The sequence below is a fragment of the Drosophila busckii genome, chromosome 2R (genome assembly GCF_011750605.1).
Source record: "Drosophila busckii strain San Diego stock center, stock number 13000-0081.31 chromosome 2R, ASM1175060v1, whole genome shotgun sequence".
Classification (NCBI taxonomy): Eukaryota; Metazoa; Arthropoda; class Insecta; order Diptera; family Drosophilidae; genus Drosophila; species Drosophila busckii.
Window position 1 is genome coordinate 11,626,944 of NC_046605.1, and position 19,191 is coordinate 11,646,134.

Below are 19,191 nucleotides of genomic sequence, written 5' to 3' on the forward strand. Positions count from 1 at the left end.
AACATGAAATATGTGGGCAACTAAACTGGGAACAATGGACGTAGCAAAGTAGAGCTGATAAAAGTTTAAGCAAAAATTCTGAAAAATTTTGTCTAAATTTAGCTTGTTGCTATTAGCTGATGAGCTTATAAGCAAACACATGTTGACCATGAAGATATTTATTTATTATATTATTTTTTAAAAACGTGTAAAACGCACGTAAATCGGCTTAGTTTTGACCCCACTAAATGCAAAATGCTTTTTAGATTTAGACAACATAATTTAAAACACTGCATAATAATTAAGTCTGCGTTATTTAATTCATTTTAAGCTGCACATACGCAAATACTGAAATTTAGTTGCTGCTTGTTTAAAAATGTAAATTCGACTGGCTGTGATTAAGCCATAAATAAATGCTGATTTATGCATGCAGCCACCAAACACCAAATAGTTATTAAATAAAGCGCCTAATTGCATTATTAAAATGCAAATGCGCATAGGCAAACAATTTTAAAGTGAGAGAGCAACATAAGAGTTGCTGCTTAAGTAAAACTTGTAGCATATATGTAAATTTCTGTTGTCTAATTAAAATTAGCATATTCCCTTTTGTTAGACAACAGTTGAGCCGGATGTGGACTTGCAAAGTGTCAAACCACATTAGTTGTCTGTCTGTCTGTCTGTCTGTCTGGATGGAGGAGGCGGAGGCGTGAGCGAGCCTTTGATTAAAAGGGAAAGCTAACAAGCGTTTGCTCTTTGCGCAACGCTCTTGCGCTCTCGCTCGCACACTTTATTGCGCTCTCCCTTGTGTGTGCGTACGCCACATTAGAGCCGTAAAAATTTATTGTTACTTTTTATGTATTTCAAGGGCTTTTGGGCATTATGCTTTTTAATTAAATTGTTTAGCGCTGCTCATATTACGCATACGCCAGGTGCTGCGTTAGTTACAATTGTCAGCTATTAATTACGCTAAATTCAAGCCATTTAAACTGCATAAAATATATAAAGTATTAAATTATATAAAACTACAGCAATTGTTTTTCTTTTGTAGCAGTTCACTTGAATAGTTTGACTTTTCGCTGCGGCTGTGTGGCTTACATTGTTTGTTGGCTGGCTGGCTGCTACATGGCTGAGTGCGCCTGGCTTATTGTTAATTGCCGGAAGTGTGAACGCAAATGGTCGGACTCTCAACCAGGCAACCATGAATGATTTGCATTTTAAATGTGTCTGCAGCTTCGCTTGCTTGTGGCCTCTGTAAATACTTTTATGCCCAAAAAAAAAAAAGCAAAAAGTGTGCAAGCTGCCCAGCTTTTTAGTTAAGTTGGGTTGCGTAATTTCCTTTTTACTTTCACACAAAATTTGACTTTATACGCTGGAAGCTGTTCTTAGGTTTAATGGTGCAGAAATGCTCTCGACTGGACCCCAAAGCAAAACCAAATGTTTATAAATGTCAAGCGTCATTCGCAGCTTTTATTTGCGGCCAAATCGTATTTACTTATTTCTTAACTTCAGTTTCAGTCAGCCAAATAACTGTCAGAGCGTCTGCATATAAAAATAGAAACTGCTTATATATAGCAGCATGAATTTGGCATTAGCTGCTACACACAAAAATAAAATAAGAAAATCAACAATATAAATGCATAAATAAGGATCAGCGCAAAATGACAGCACAGAGTGCGCCAAAGTCAAAAGTCAATGCTCAGAATATTCAATATGAAAAATGCGCATAATAAAAATATATATAATATATATATATGCGTGTGTGTGTGTGTGTGTGGGTGTGAGTGAGTGTGCAACTTTATACGCTTGATAAATTGTAGTTGAGCGTCTTTGGCAGTTCTTGCTTGAGAATTCGCTGTGAAATTTACTTATGCTTGACTGTCACGCCAACAGACAGACAGACAGACAGACAGTCTAATCTGCAGCAGTCAGCTGGCATGCTGAGATACTTATGCACAGCCAGTTCTTTTGCTGTAGTTTAAGGTGGCATACTTAGCACCCAAGCTAGCTGTGTAATTAAACTTCAAACTGCTGCAGGCTCTGGTCACAGACTGAAGCTTTGAGTCCTTGCACTCAGCGCTTGTCTTCAACAGTGCTTGACAAGCTGACTATATATCTATATATCAACATAAATCTGCGCATATTTGTTTGCTGCTGTTGCTGCAGTCATTGGCAGCGGCCGTTCCGTTGCTTGTTTGCCCCTTGGGCAACATGCGTGGCGCACAGTGCGTTGTCATGTTGTTCATATGGCCGAGTGCTGCACGGGATTTACGTTCTCGGCGCTTTGTTTTGTGTCGAAATGTCGCACGTCACTCAGCCATAAGATATTTATGCAGCTGCTGTAAAAAGCATAATAAAGAAACGAAACGAAAGCAGCGGCTTATGCTGCGCCGCGAGTATTTTTCACATCAATTCATTTATTGTAAAATACGCTGGCATCAGCCAGTTGTTGTTGCTTAAACTACTTCAATGTATACGTTAAACATATGTAAACACATATATTATTATTAAATTAGTTTTATTTTGCAATTGTTGCGCGCTTATATGTATTATATTATTTTACTTGTATTTTTTGGTAAATGCAAAACTGCAGACAAATAAACAAAATAAGCATTACTGTGTCTGTTTGTATGTGTGTGTGTGTGTGGCTGTATTTTTTGCGCTTGTTATCTTTGGCATATACGTTGGTTATTTATGTTGAGAATTGAGTTTTGCAGTAGCTTTAACCAACACATTACATTTATATAGTACAACAATTTGTTAATTAGAACTACACTTAATGACTGATCTCGTTTGCCTACACATTAATAGATATTGATATGGACGCTTATATTGTAAACACTAGAATACGAAAAGCACACACAAACTATTGGAACTTGACAATTTTATACAAATGTTGTCAATTGTATAAAATTGTCGCTGTGTGCAAAAGTTTGCGCGTGTCTGTGGCTGAGTATACTTATTATTTGTCTGAGATGCCTAAAGCTACGTATACATTTAGAGATAGAGAGAGAGAGAGACTGGCTGGCTGGACTTAGCGACTAACGTTTTATGGAAATATTTAGTTGCAGCACACACACTTAAGCACTTAGTTAGTATTTGCTCTGCTCATCCAAAAACAAACAATTAGTTTTCATTTTAGAATTTTTGCGCTTAGTGTTGTTGTTATGAGATCTGCTGAAAGACAAAACAAATATGTACGAGTTGCATATTTCCATAGACAGTAGAGTAGAACTAAATGACGCATACGCCATGTGACGAGGCTAGTAAGCTCCAATTTGTATAACCTAAGGCAAATATTAGTTAGTTAGTTAGTTAGCTATATACACAAAATCGTAAATCTATGCGCGATGCTTCATTTCATTTACAGACGTTTCACATATAATTATTTCATTTTCTGCGCGTTACACACGCACGTTACACAAACTTTATGAGGCATGGCGCTGGTGGTTCACTGAAGCTCTCACTGGGCTTGCTTACGCCTGCACAACGAATTGCACTACGCTATTCACTGTGCTAGTGTTTACTGTAGCTGTTGTTTTTGTTGTTGTTATGCTTGGTGTTGTTGTGGTTTGTGTTGTTTGTGTTGTCGCACACTCCTCGCTGGGCCGCCGCTTGACCAGCATTTGACTTGAGCGGACCGCAATCCATTCGTTGCGCCCCGCATCAAACCAAGTCAGGCCAAGATTATAGCGCCCATTGAGATTCGCGTGCTGGCAATGAGAGAACCACCAGCCACCCTCATAGTTAGCAGCACAGTGCGTCTGCGATATATCGCGATCATCATCAATGGCCGAGAACTGCATGCCCTGCTGATAGTTCAGCGCATCCGATGCATTGCCAACATACTCGCCAATATGCAGCCTATAGCCATCGTCGCGCGATGAGATATAGAAATATTTATATTCAGCCACCCAATTGTTATCGTAGATGTCCTGCATTTGCACACGCAGCTGTGAGCAGTTGTTCAGCGTCAGATGATGCAGCTGCTCGTTGCCCATCCAGTACTCGCCGCCCGGCGTGCCAAAACCCTGGGCATAGTCCGCCCAGCTGCGATTGAAGTCGACGCTGCCATCGTAGCGACGCTGCACTGTGGTCCAGCCATCGGCACTGCAGTGCGTCATTAGTGGATGATGCTGGCCAGCGGGCGCTATCAAATGCAGCCCATCCACATGCGCTGACAGCTCACCGCAGTCCAGCGGCAGCTTATTCACAATGGCCTCATACTGCGACTCCACGCTCTCCAGCTCGGCCACCAGTGTGGCAGCCAAAGCATTGTCTATGGCCAATTGACTCAATTGTGGCTGCTGCTGCTGATGATGAGCACGCTTATGTGGCTTGTTCAAGTGTGTGAGCTGTAAGTTGGCAGAAAAGAGAAATAAGAACAATTAGCAATCAGCAACTTACAGTTGGTCTTAACTTAGTTATTACATTTAAATGCTAATAAAATTAGAGCATGTGCAACAGCTGCCAATACGATTTCAAACAACTGAAGGCGAGAATATAATTATAATATTTTAATTATTATATTTGTATTTAATTTATTGAGCTTTAAGCATTAATCAGCACCGAAAGTAATTGTAACTTAAACAGTAGTTCAGCTTTGAAATAAAAACAATATAACTAGCAATTATTTCAGCTACTAATTATTTAACTACTATGCTTTATTATTTATTTAGCTAACTTACCTTATTGTGCAGTTCGGTGTTGACCAGCGACTGCAGGCGGTCGACATTCGTTTGCAGCTGCTCCACATTGCCGACAAGCTTCTTGACACCCTCACGCTCGTCCTGTAATGCGCTGACACTCACGGCCATGGCCTGCAGCGAACGTGCCGCATTCTTGCCCTCCTCGCGCACCAAATTCTGTTCGGAGCTAATTTGCGCATTGGCAAACTCCAGCTTGGATATCTCGTGCCGCAGCTCGGGTATGCTCTTGTCCATTTTAGTTTGCAACGCTTCGACGTCTTCGAGCAGCTCCAGCATGGAGGTGTGCAGCTTGTCCAGCGTGGCAATTTGACGGCTCAAATTGAAATTGGCATTGGCAATGCGGTGTTGCTCCAGTTCAATGCTGCGCACACGCTCGTCAATGTGATGATACTTGAGTTCGTTCAGCTGGCGACGCAGCTGACGTTGCCCCAATTGCAGGTTGTGCAGCTGCTGCTGTTGGTAGCGGCAGTGGCGACGGCGATGATCGGCTAACTCGATGTTGGGCTGCAAGCAAAATGAAGCGGCAAGAAAAACTTTAGTAAGCGCACAAAAGTATGCTAAGGATTTTTGCATTAAAGTTAAGTTACCCTTTGTGCCATGTTGTCTTGGCATAATATGACCTATATATGCACTATAGTTGCGACGCTGGGGGAATTGAATACTGAAATCCATTTATTATAAATGCATTTCATAAACCCAAAGCTGGCTGAGCTAGCTGCAGCAGCAGCGACAACAACAGCGAAGTGGAATGCGTTTAAATCCCCAGCGCTGAGTGAGTTTTAGCATGTGACACACACACACACACACACGCACACTATAAGCTTGGCAGCTGTCTACGCGTGTATATATATATATCATCTATGTGTGTGTGTGCGTTGGTGTATGTGTAATCTAGCTGAGTGACAAGCGCTAACCAAGGTAATGTCATTTGGGTCACATTTGTGATTTTTCTATAGAAATGTAATGAATACATTTGCCCTTGCCAAGCAGCCAGTCAGCCAGTCAGCCATCCAGCCAACGGCGCTCATTAAAAGGCAAACTTTTTTATTTGCTAATTTTTTTCATTGAAATTTCTGCTGCTTGCTTTCTCTATAATTGACTAATAAAGTATGCGAAAGCAATGTGCGCTGCTAATGAATGCAAAAAGCAACAGCAGCGAACAAAGCGTAGCAAAATAAAATTGAAAGCATTCAAATGTTTAATTAAATGATACGCCAGCCAGCAAGCCAAAAGCAAAAAGTACCAAACAAAGTTCATATGCTGAACAAAATATGCTGAAATATAATATACACTTATGCATAATAAGTTCAGCATTTGCTTTTAACAATGAAATTCAAGCATTTGCTATTTATAGCAAATTTATTTGCTCAAATTGATAAGAAAAAAAAAACTTTTGTTCATTTAAAGTTACTGCGCCAAGTAAATTATTTTTTCGTTGGAAAAAAAAGCTTTCAAAAAGGCAAGCAAAGCAGCTTACAGCTAACAGTATTTCAATATACAGTTTCAATTTGTTGTTTTGTTTATTGCACATTTGAAATTCAATTAAGCGCACGTTGTTTATAAAACTGGAGCTGTCAATTTGTAGCGCCACTTGAAGGCAACGCAAACGTTTTGGGGCAGGCGTAAAAATATATAAAAAGCAAATATATATAAAAAGTTTGTAGCCTGCTTTGGCGTTTTTATGCAAAAGCGCACGAACATTGCTAATACGCCACGTTCGACAGGCGGCGCTTATATCAATGCGCATAGTTGTGGGGCGGGCGATTTACAAGCAGGCAATGTCAACAATATAATTAAATGTGATTTATGTGGCGACGCAAAAGTCGCAAAGCATAACGCTGAGCAATTAATAAAGGCCACAAGCCAAAGGCCAAAGTTGAAGTAATTTTAACAAGCGTTTACAACAAGTGACAGCTCGCGTTAATTGATATCGAAATTGGCACATAAATATTTTATGCATGGCTAAGACAAATGTGTATGTGTGTGTGTGTGTGTGCGTTGTAATAATTTAGAAACGCTAAGCAGTTGCCTAGGCTAATTAATTCAGCAAGAGAGAGAGAGAGAGAGAGCGAGACGTAAGCCGCTTGGTTCACAGTTTTTGGCTTGAAGTGAAATTTAACATGCTGTGCTGAAGTGAAAGCTAACAAGGATTTGCTATTAGCGCCAGCAGACTATGCTCTAGTGTATATGTGTGTGTGTGTGTGCAAAAAAGAACACAAAGCTTAAATGCTGCTGCCGCTGCTGCTGCTGCTGCTGCTGCTGCTGCTGCTGGATGCAGAATTGTCGTAAAAATTTAATAGGACTTTTGTGTGCCGCTTACAAAAAAGAGAAAGCTTGTCTGTATGTGTGTGTGTGTGTTGAGGGTGTGTGTGCCACAAAATGTCATTAAGTTAATGTGCATTTAGGTGCTGCTGCTGCTGCTGCTGCTTGGAGTTTAACCCGTGTGCATAATTTGAATTTTTATTAAAAAGTGCTGCGCTTTAAGCTTTTCAATTGTAGCCGCTGCATATGCAAATATCAAGTTGGGGCTGCATGTAAGTCGAATTCTCAAGTGTATGCACAGGTTTCAATAAAGATAATTTGGCTTATAAAATAAATATCAAGTACACGGCAGCCACAAGTTCGTTCAAAGACGAGCGAGCACTCGACCAATCAAACAAATTGCCAGCCAGGCAGGCAGCACATAAAACAAAAGCGCCACAAATATCAACATGAATAAGGTAGCAATGCTGGGCTTACACACATACAGACATGTGCGTGTGTGTGTGTGCAAACAATACATAAATTTTTGTTGTTTTGCTGGGCTGTAACCGGATTCATTTGCTCAGTGCTGTTGCCTGGGCCCGCATGTGTGTTTGCCTGGCTAATTTAACAACAAGTTTCTCTCATATGTAGCAGCAACAACAACAAGAACAACGCACTACAAATACAGGCCCAAAAAAAAAATAATAAAAGTGCTTCATCTAAGACAATGACTGCCTTTTGTTTAGTCTTGTTTGCTCTCGCTCTAGCTGCAGCTGGCAGACAGACAAGCATCAATAACCAATGATAAACATTTGCCTGTAACTGTTGCTAGTGACAGCTTCCATCAGCCGATTTGTTATGAAGCTTTATGTGTATATAGCGTGTATCTGTGTGTGTGTGACTTTTGTGTTATAAATCTGCACACACTGGCAATTAAAGCATTATATTCCAGCCTGCTGCAAGTTGTCAGCAGCAGCAGCAGCAGCTGCTCTTGTATTTTTTGGGGTGCTCACCTCAATTAGAGTTCAATTAGTGTTGAGTTTGCCTAACAAAGTGCACAGCTTGCTGTACTTTGCACTTTGTCTGTGCATTAGTAATTAATAAAGCTTAGTTAGTTACTTTAAAAACATTAAATATTTAATACTCTGCCAGTGTGTGCAACTGACATTGTTTATATTTAATTGAATTTTCTATAGCATTGCATTTTTTCCTATATATTTTGCGTCTTTTATGCAGCCACCTGTGTGAAAATTTCATTGTTATTATTTTGCTGGCATGCGCTTTGTTCTAATTTAACCTAATTTCTGCTTTGCTGCGCTTTTATAATAACAATTTTTTAGTCGCAACAAAAAACCAAATTGCTTTTTGGCATTTGCTTTCATTGTTATTGCTGCTGGCGCTGAAAAATTCAACAACAGGTTTTTGTTTTTTTCGCTTTTTTTGTTGGCCCTGCTCAAAAGTTGCTGTCAGTGCGTTAAGTTGGCAAAGGCAAAAAAAAAAATACACGTTAAAGTAATGAAAAGGATCAAATTGTGCTGAAGCATCGCGCGCATCATAAACGCGCACACACATACAAACAAAACAAATATACAAATACATACGCGGCAAACTGATTATCAAGGCACTCAAGAGCAGCTGCTGCTGCTACAGTTTGGGGACTGCCAAATGTTTGGCAAGACAAAAGACAGCAGCCGGCCCCGGTCCCGTCACTGCTCACTGACAGCAGCGCAGCTGGCAGTGACTTTCCTGCTGCCCCGCCCACATTGACATAGCCCACAGCTGAATGCTCAGAGCGATTAAAAGGTGATTTCCTGCTGTTGCCTTTGTTGTTGTTGCTTGTTCGTTGTTTTGCAATTTTCAGCAATTTCATTCAAGTAACATTACAAATGTTCGTCGGTCTGACTGTCTTTCGTTTGTATGTATGTATGTGTGTTAGGGTTGCTGCAGCTTGAACTGTTGCGACTGTTGTAAAAGCCGCTTAAGCCGCCTGGTTGCACGTTTTATCGCTTTTGAACGGTTTTATTGGTTTTGTTTGCCCTTTGCTAACGCCCCGTTCAACTCACTTCACCTGCCGCCGCACATGGGGCCAATTTCTTTGTGCTTGCTGCTTATCGCTGCTTTTAAAGCAATTTGTGGTCAACAATTTTTAGTGGCTGCTTGTTGTATAATTGCTTTTTATATTATATAGTAATATAGTATGCTTTTCAATCAGCGTAAGCCCAGCAAACAAACAGAATGAAAAATAAAAATCCAAAGCTACTAAGCAAGCAAATTTTCAGTCCCAGCAGCGACTTCAAAGCGTAGCAAGCAGCTGGCCCCAAAACCAGTTTAGGCCACAGGCACTAAACGAAGCAGTGGGGGGAGGGGGGTGCGCTGACATATTTTTGTGGCAGACACATGCATATGGGCGTCACATAATCCATTTAATGAAGCACAAAGTTACAGTACGCTCTGTTATTTTGCCGCCGCTGAGCATATTTTGCGGTCTATACCTGTTGTCTGTCTGTATGTGTGTGTGTGTGTGTGGATTTAGGTCAACAATATCATGTGCTGGCTTAGCAAATTTTTGATTGTATTTGAGTACATTAAAAATTGCCAAAATAAAGCCATAAAGCATAGCAGACTTGGCTATACACTGCAACCAAAATATAAATAATTAAATCTCAGCCTGAAGTGCTAGAATTTAATTCTAGGCTACAATTAAAATAAATAAATAAATAAAAAATAAATAACTGCATAAGTTAACAAGCGCTGCAAATATTTGAAGCTTAGCAACAAGTTAGCCTAAACGTTTTATTTAGTACACACTGTCCATGCACACATATTGCGCTTAATTATAATTAAAAGTTGTCTGCATTGTTGTTGTTGTTGTTGTTGTTAGCTTCGCATGTCTGCGTGAGCTTTATTGTTAATGATTTAGTTAGAAGCTCGGGTCTAAAGTGGCTGCTGCCAGCAGCGTTGAGCGCTGGTATTAAATATTAAATATATTTTGACGTCCTGCGGTGCGTATGAGTAATTTAGGCAGCGTATGAGTGCCATTAAAAGCTAACGCACACACACTCACCGCGTTACACGTGTGCCGAGCACACGGCTCGTTAGCACATCGAGCCTCGACGTCAGCATAAAGTGAGGCATAAAATGGGCAGATAATGGGCACGGGGCAGCCAACAGCCAACGCTAGCTGAGGGTTGGGGCTGGGCTTGGGCTGGGGCTTGGGCTTTATGAGCGTACTTAAACAACAAGAGCAGCGCAAGCAAAGCAACAGCAACAAAAATATATAAATTTCAAAGCCATAAAAAAAAAGGCGCACATAAAGTTTGGAGCTGGCGCGCGGCCACCTGAGCTGAGGTATATTGCGTGCTTATCTGATCATTAGCATAAAGTTGCGGGCACAACACTCACCTCTTGCTGGCTGCTCTCCTGGCTGGCGCTGTACTCCTCAATGCTGGCGGAGTCCTGCTGCTTGGCATTCGCATTTGCATTCAATTGTTTGTTGAGCGCGTGCTTAAAGTCCTGCTCCTGCTGCATGAGCTCCTCACGCAGCTCCACAAGCAGCACCTCGCTCTGCTCCTGCCGCTCACGCTGTGCGGCCAGCTCCAGCTTCAGCTGCTGATAGTCGCTGCGTATGGTGGCCAGATCCTCGTAGGCGGTGCTTTCATGACGCACGTCCTTGGCCACAGCGCCAGCGCTGCGCTGCAGCTCCACCAGCTGCTTGCGTATCTCGGATATGGACTGCTGCAGCCACTCGACGGTCAGGCGCTCCTTGTTGCCGCCATGCGTGGCACGCAGCGCTTGCACTTCGCGTCTGCAATGAGAACAGAGGCAAATGAATTAAATTTCTGCTTTGCTTACGGACTTGTTTAATTAGCGCGGCGAGGCTCGGACATGACGCCGGCACACGCTGGTTGCGTATGCGTAACATTTTAATTGACTTTCGAAATGCGCAACGTGCTGTAGCTCGAGCTCTTGGCTGCAATCTAATTTAAATTGACATGGGCACCACTTAATTGCCTGGCCCCGGCTAAAATGGCGCGTGCTAATGAGTTTACGGACTTGCCACGCCAATTGCATGCAGCGCAAAATAATTTGGGCAAAAATTTTTGCATAGCGCGCTAAACTTGTGACAGTAAAACATTGTTTATGGTCATGCTGCAAATGAATTTGTTGCAACGCTTCGCTTGGCAGTTGCATGCAAACTTTGGGCGCATTTTTGTGGCAGTTCCGACAATTAAAGCACTCACTGTGTGCTAGGTAAGAGAACTTTACTTTTTTTTCTACTGCTACAACAACACGACAGCTGCTGTTTTGTTTTCAATTTGTTTGCATATATTTTTTTTTGTTTTTGGTTTGCTGTCAAAAGAGCAAAGCTACATGAAATTTTCATAAAAACTTTTCTCAGCGTAGCAGTTGTGGTTTCTGTGTGTTTTTTGACTGCTGCTGCTGCTGGCTTAGAAATGTTGACTGCGTATACGTAATATTTCAATTTGACTGCGGGCGTCTGCTTATGCTTACGCACGTGCGCCTGGAAATTGTTGAATGCTTGAAAATTTACTTTTGCTTTTCCGCCGAATTTCAAACACTTGAAGCTACAATATTTGTTTAAAAGCAGCAAATTGCATAATTAGCAGCAGCAGCAGCAGCTTCTATTTAACAATTGCAAAAATCATTTGGCTGCTTTTAATTAACATTTTATTTCAAACGGTTTCATGACTCGCAACACAAAAAAATGAGAGCGAAAATTAAACTAAACGCAATACAAAGCAACTAATTGTAGAATTTTCCACACATGCGCATGCAAACTACGAACCCAATTTTGCGCCTGATTGCTGCTCTGCTTTTTAGTTAGTTTAGCGAGCTACTATTATTTTCTTTTTTCTGCATTGTTAGTAACATGTCAGACAGCATTGAAGTAAAAATTGAAATACTGTCAATGACATGCAGCAAATTGAAAATGTGCAATGCAAAAAAAAAAAAAAAATAGCAAAGCTTGATAAGTGTGAGTGACTGCTGTCGAGTGCGATTTTTTATTTTCTGCTGCGTTTTGGCGCACATATTAATTAACAAATAGCATTGCCAAAGAAATTTTTGCCAAATCAGTGGCGTCAAATGAAAGCAAATCTAATGCCACAGCGCATAGCGCTCGACACATAAATAATGCTGAGCTGCTGCTGCTGCTGCTGGTGGCTCGTGTGGCAATCAGATAATGACATGAGGGTCACATAAACCACAGTTGACATGACGTTTGACTGTGTGTCTGTGTGTGTGTGTGTGTGAGCACATGCGTGTGTCTTGAATTATTTTCGGTGTCAGTGACAAAGTTTACGACGTCCACGACATGTGCAAACAAAACTAACCAAAGCTATTTGTACACTAAATTAAGAGTGCGCCATTTCCATGCTGTTGTTGTCGTTTGTTAGATAAACAGCAACAACAACAATACATGTTGCATGTGTGTGCGTGTGTGTGCGCTGGCTCGATGAGACAATCATTATTAGTCAGCCTGCCCCAACGGCAACAACAAAAACAGACAAAGCACAACACGAAATTTAGCCAAGGGGCTTGGCTTGGCTTGGTCCGGGCCAAAATGAAAATCATCAACGTGTTTCCGGCCAGCGATTGCTTATCAGAGCTTAGCACACGCCTTCGATTTGTTTGCATTAGTTTTTTCTGCTTTTTCTGTGTGTGTGTGTGAGCTGTACAAAAAGCAAATACGATAAATTCAATAATAACAAACAATAGCTGAACGTCTGCAAAAGTGTTGCCTACTTAAAGGCGCGCGTTTGAGCTAATTATGTTTTTTATAAAAAAAAGAAAAATGTAAGCTCCGACTTTGACTTGACAGCATTACGAGTCGACAAGTTTGCAACATAAAGTTGCCACACAAAAGTTTACAATGCAGTCGCCTGAGCGCTTTCAATTTGTGCTGTGCCAAAGTTTTTTAGCAGCGCTGTGTGGGGAGTGGGCGTGTGGGTGTGGCTATAATACGCACCTCAATTGCTCCAGTTCGCTGCGCATATCCGCATCAACGCTGGCCGCATCCGTGGTAAGCCGCAGGGATTTGCGCAAGTTATGCTCCAGCTGCTCGTAATCCTCACGGCGTCGCGTCATCAGCGCGTTCAATTGCTTGCTCAGCAAACGCACCTGCTCGCTCAGCTTGGCATTATCGCTGCTGGCCTTGGTCACCTTGGCGCCATTGGCCAGCACCTGCAGCTCGGCATCCTCATCGTTGACAAAGCGCAGCAGCTCGACGCTGGAGCTGGCCACGCTGGCCGCAGTGCTGCTGCTGGACTGAGATTGGGATTGGGATTGGGCATCGCGCAACATGTTGTTCATGTCGCTTACAATGTTGCTGCCGCTTGCGGCATGCAGCAAACAAATCAAACATAAAATGTTTACGCGCCGCATTTTCAGTGTCAGTTTTGAACTTTTTACGCGCAAGTGTTTGAAGTTCTGGGGGGCGTGTGGGCGTAACCGCAACTCAATACAACAAACAAAAAAACACAAGCAGTTAGCAGCGTGCTGGGGTCTGGGGTAATTTATGCAAATGTTGCGCACGTTTCATGGCGCTGTGGTCCACACAATGCTAAACACCTTATAAAAAGGCAGAGCAGCCGAGCAGCGAGCGCTAACAAAATTACAATTAAACGGAACTTTTCACGCGCTTTGTTTGCCACTTGAGCAGCGCTGCTTGCTTTTGTTAGGCGACACTCGAGTGTCGAGCTCTTTTAACAAACACACACACAGAGAGAGACACGCACACGCACACAGAGGCACACGCGTAGTTAGTGACTAAAAGCTGCTTGATATGTAACGACTTTCACTTTGGTTTTACTGCTGCTGCTGTTGCTGTTCGTTGTGTTTGTGAACGCGGCGTTTGTAGGACTAAAGCGGCGCGCAGCTGCTTCGTCCTTTTTATACACGCCGAGCAGCGCACAGTGTGCAGTCGGCTGCGACTTCGGCTGCCTGCAAAGAGCGCAGCCAGCAACAAGCAAACGCCAAGCAAGCAAAACAGGTTGTTGTTCGCTCGAGCATAAAGAGCGTGACGCGCTTAAGAGAGCGCCATGACTCTCTCTCTTTTGCTTGGCATAACTCTACACACAAATTAGTAATCAACAATTATAATTAATATGCCCGACTTGTCAGCCCAAGCAACAGCAGCAGCAACTGCTGCCTGACACGCTTGCAATTGCAGCGACAGCTGTCCAGGAAAACTCAAAAGTGCTAAGCCCAAGTATATTGAATGTCTGCAAGTCTCTCAAAGTAAAAGGACAATTTTCTTAGAATAGTCATACAAACATTAATTTGATGAACTTATAGTTGGCTGGCAAACTAAAAAGCTAGCGAGCTCCAATTTACTTTATGCTACACTTTGGTCAATTTACTTCATAAATGTGGCTTTGCCTTTAAATATTGTTAGCAATATATGAAAATCTTAGGTAAACTTATGATAACTTGAACAAAAACAAATATTTTGTTGAGTTTACAGCTCAAGCAGATTGCTATTTGATTTTTCTATTAAATGAAATATCTAAAATTTGCATGTAATGCACTTTTTATTGCTCTTGTTTAATTAAATGACACAGCTGAACTGTTATTAAATTATATTTACTTAAGCCAAAGTCGCAGCAACAAATATATTTTACTTTCATAAATTCAAAAGCCAACTGCAATTGAAATAGAAATTTGTAGTTAAGCCTGCATAACTTAGCTGCTATTCAATTGATTATTATAAACTTTGGCAGACAAAAACATGTGCAGACATTTTGCATAATCGAGCGCACTTCATTTTTCACATATTCGAACTTTTGCTAAAATGCCAAAATTGCAAATTTGTGCTAAGCTGCATTTAGTTATTAAATGCTTGGCCACAACCACTTGCGGATTAGCAGCGCCAGCATCAGCTCTTAGCTATCATCAATATACCGAAGTTTGTTTTTCGAAAACTTTTTAAAGTGCAATACTTTGCGACGCAAGAAATTGTTGGACAAAGCGCAAAGCTAAAACAAAAAACTTAACTCTATAGAAGTTTATGCAACAAATGCTGAGTGCTCTGGCGCTGTCGCTGTTGTTGTTGCGGCATTTGAGGTGGCACGAATATGCCAAAAAATGGCGTTTTTTATGCACATTCGTTGTGTGTGTGGTGCGCAAGCTATAAACCACCAAGGTGGCAGCAACCCAAAGCACACGTTATGTGGCCACGTTGGGGCGTAGGGCAAAGGGCAGGCCAAATGGATGCGCGGTTCGTTGCACACGCCAGGGCAGGGCAGAGCAGGGCTAGGGTTGGGTTGGCGTCTAGCGCGCCGCGAGTTGCCTGCAACAGTTTGGTATGCTGAGCATTGTTGCCAGTTTGTGTGCACTGTATTGCAATTTGCAATATTTTCGTTTATATTTTTTGCTTTTTTCTATGTGTATGTGTGTAAGTTTTAATGGCAAGGGGTGTGCTGCTGGTTGATGAAGTTGCACTGAGGGTTGAGCTGACCATCAGTTTATGCTTGGTTATGGCCACTATCTAGCCACCACCACCACCAGCAGCAGCAACAGCAACATCAATGGGCTTATAATCAACTGCCAGTGGCAAGCGCGCTTTGCATATTTTGTATGCGTTGCATGCACTTTTTTAGTTGCTGCTGCTGCTGCTTCTTCTAGTTGCTGTTGTTATTGTGTTTTTTTAATTTGTTGGCCCTTTGTTTGCTGTCAATTTGTGGCGCGTTGTTCTAGCTTGTTGCACATTGCATAAATGCAGCCAACTCGTGCAGCTAACAGCGCATCCGGCAACTTGCCATTACCCAAAAACACGCACACACACACACATACACATATATGGGCGTTGCTAGTGCTGCCCTTTCAACCTGCTACCATTTGCATTGCTCTGCAGCATTTTTTATATTTCCATTTCATTGTCACTGGGGTTGACATTGTTACTGCTGTTCTGGCTGTCTGTTAATATTGTTATTGTTATTGCAGTTAAAGCTTGTTGCTGCTGCTGCTGCTGTTGTTGTTATTGTTATTATTGTTACGCCCTATGTGGTTCACGTTATGGTCAGCATATTAAGCTAATGGCTTGAAAGTAAACCTTGGCTGGGAGCTGCTGCTGTTATTGTCGCTGCATTCAAACCATTAACGCTTGCTTTCCAGCTTACTTTAGTCTATTGAGTGCACGTTTTATTTTTTCTTGCTATCACTTTTTCCTGCTGACATTTTGCGTTGTTCATTAATATTGCATACAAGCGAACAAGAACAACAGCAACAACTTCGCTTAAAAGCTTTGTTAGCAAAGCACAAATTCCAATGGGCAAACAGTTTGTGGTTAAGCTGCGAATCTTTTAGAGAATGGCAAATATTTAAAGTGACCTTTTTGAATTTATTAAAGTAAGTGTTGTGGGCATAGCAATTTGCAAATAAAAGAAAATATATATAAAGATAAAGTTCTACTTATGAATAAGAGTGATGTCAGCTAAGCATAACTTATTAAAAATATTTTAAAATTATTTAATAGCAAATTAAAACGAAATGCATAATGCATTTTATTTGCTGTTTCATCATTATTAATTTAAAGCGTAATAAAAATGCTTGTAGCTGCCTTTTAGACAATTAACATAATAATTTAAACTGCAAGCGATTAACGCTTTTTGATTTTTGCTCTGGCTGCACTACAACTTTAATACATTTTAACAACAATATATATTAAATATTCATGCTCACACCTATGCTTGTTTATTAAAGCTACAAAAATATTGTCTGTCACGTCTGTCGCTTAAATTATTTAATCCAGCTGTCCTGCTGCGCAGAATTTTAATTCAATTTGAAAAATATTTATGCGGGCTGCAGCAGCCGCAATTAAAATAACAATCAATGCCTGGCAAGGCAAGCAAGCGCGTAAATTAGCGCAGGTGTTTTCAGCTCTTTATTAAGTTCGGCTTGGCAGGCGAGCGTTCCAAACGCCCGCCGGCTGTTGATTCTTTGCATAAACAACACACACACACACACACACACGTGTGTGAGTGTGCACGCGCACAGTTTGCTGAAGAATTCTTGGGCTGGGGCAACGCCTTGCGACAAGCTGCAATGCGTGGACAGGTTTCAGCTCTCACACACACGCAACAGTTACTCAAAAAAGAATTTAACAAGCAGGCAACAGCAACAGCAACAGCAGCAGCAGCAGCAGCAGCAGCAGCTTAGGTTGCTGCGCAGACGCAACTCGAAGTGCGCACTAATCATCTGAGCGACATGCAAGCAGCAGCAGCAGCAGCAGCAACAATAAGAGGAATAACAACAGCTGAGCTACGACGAACCGGCTGCCAAGCTAACGGCAGGTGCAAAAAAATGTACAACCAAAAATAAAAGAAAAGAAAACAACAACAACAAAAATTCTCCTACCTGATTTAATCTGCTGCCGCTGCTAGTTTCGGCCCATTGTCGTTTGCCTTGTGCTTTAGCTACGGGTTTTCGGTTGCCAAGGTTTCGTTTCTTTTCAGTTTTTGCCACTAGTTCGGTTGTTGTTATTGTTGTTGTTGTTGCAGTTGCTGGGTTTCATCAGTTGCTCCTTTGGTACGGCATGTTGCCTGCATGCTTCACTGCCTTGCGCTCTTGCAAATTGTCTCGCTGTCGCTCTCACTCACATGCAATGACGATGTTATCACTCAAGGCTGTTGCTGCATGGTTGCCTTCAAGTGTGTGCGTGAGTGTGTGTGTGCGTATGCGTGTGTGTGTGCTTCAGCTTTTGTTTTCTTGCCAACACCAACGCGACTGTGTGTTGTTGTTGCCTGTGTTGTCTGCCAGCTTGTGGTCGAGACTCGAGTTTTGCTTTTAGCCAGAATTTCATGCTGCGCTCCCCTAATGAAAGCTACACGCGAATTCACGCAGACCAGCTGCTCTGCTTATGATAAACAAAATGAAACGAAACGCAGCACAAAAAAAAAAGAAAAAACACCGACGTATACCTAAGTATAGAAATCGTATGTACCAATTGAAAAACCATAAAAATCCTTTGGCTATGGTCCAGGCCTTAGACTCTGTGTGGTCCTTTTACACTTCAATAAACAGCCAAACATATTGCAAAGTAAATTGTGGAAAATTGTTCGATAAGCAGCGCATGCAATTGTTGTAAAGAAGAAATTAAAACTAATCAAATGTTTTCTTTAGAAGTTGAAACCAATTTTAAACTTCAATATTAAGCAAACTTATAAATAAATGTAATTATTAGCTAATAGAGTTTTGCTAAGTTAAATTTGTAGCCTAAAAAGTTAAGCATAAGTTGAAGCTGCAGCTGAATTTGCTAAAGTCAGTAAATTATTTGCTACTATTTTTATATTCAAATTATTTAACAAAAGCTTGAATTAATTAAATTCATTTAATTTTTACAAATCTGAGCGCTTTTATTTCTTTATGAAACTGTTAGCAAGTAATTTCTTACAGTGTAGATTGCACTGTCACTCTAGCAAACGACAGCTGCAACTACAGCGTCAAACTAGGCATATGCCGATATATATGTATATGACTGTACGCAGTGAACACAACAGAAAAAAAAAACAAAAAAAGAGAAGTGAAGAGTCCAGGCCAGAACGGTTGGAACAAATCCAAGCAGCTGTCGAGCACTTTGCATTGACTTGTCCATGCGTTGACCAGAGCCCAACGGATTTTCAATTTTTAGCAGCAGTTGCATGTTTGTGGACAAGCCAAAATGGTGGGCACCATTGAGTGCTAAGTGCGTGTGTGTGTGTGTGTTAGTAGGCGTGCTATTAACAATGAAAATGCAGCACAGGCTGGTTGTTCGAATTGTTTTGCATGGACGCTGCAGCTGCTTGGAAATCAATCTTGTTAGGCTCAGCTCATTGTTCATTTGTGCTCTATGCGTGTGTGTGTGTGTGTTGCAGTCAAGTGGGCAGAACCGTAAGTCAACAACTTAATTCAGTTTTAATGAAGCGAAAAGTCAAACTGCATAACTGTGTTTCGATCTATTAGCACAATTTGTGCAAATAAATGGCATGAATAATAAATAAATCAAGCAAGCAATTCATACGCTTACGCAAGTGCATAAAAACAAGCTGTAAACAATGCCACGCACACAGACACACACACACACAGATACAGAGAACATACGAAAATGCAAGCGAAATATTGAAAACAGCACAAAAGCGCTGTGAATAAATCTGTTGTGCTGTTGCATGTGGCACAGATGTCGCTCAGATTACAAAACTTAATTGCCAGCATGCAGGATATGAAACCGTTGCACAGACGCACAGAGAGCAACAGCAACAACAAC

General features: G+C 41.4%; 1 protein-coding gene across 1 annotated transcript; it reads right to left on the minus strand.

The window, feature by feature from the left end:
* Positions 1-2,556: 2,556 nt before the first annotated feature.
* Positions 2,557-13,784, minus strand: LOC108595062 (protein scabrous). Its single transcript, XM_017980207.1, has 4 exons — positions 12,919-13,784; positions 10,332-10,734; positions 4,665-5,189; positions 2,557-4,331 (listed from the first exon to the last, which is right to left on the minus strand). The coding sequence occupies exons 1-4, from the start codon at positions 13,332-13,334 to the stop codon at positions 3,453-3,455; spliced, it is 2,223 nt and encodes a 740-aa protein (XP_017835696.1). The 5' UTR covers positions 13,335-13,784; the 3' UTR covers positions 2,557-3,452.
* Positions 13,785-19,191: the final 5,407 nt, after the last annotated feature.

Excerpts from the sequence above, each read along its gene's own strand:
- LOC108595062 (XM_017980207.1), bottom strand. The coding sequence starts at position 13,334 with ATGCGGCGCGTAAACATTTTATGTTTGATTTGTTTGCTGCATGCCGCA. Across the intron at positions 10,735-12,918 it reads AGCGAACTGGAGCAATTGAG|ACGCGAAGTGCAAGCGCTGC; the intron begins GTGCGTATTATA and ends TTCTCATTGCAG. Across the intron at positions 4,332-4,664 it reads ACACCGAACTGCACAATAAG|CTCACACACTTGAACAAGCC; the intron begins GTAAGTTAGCTA and ends GCCAACTTACAG.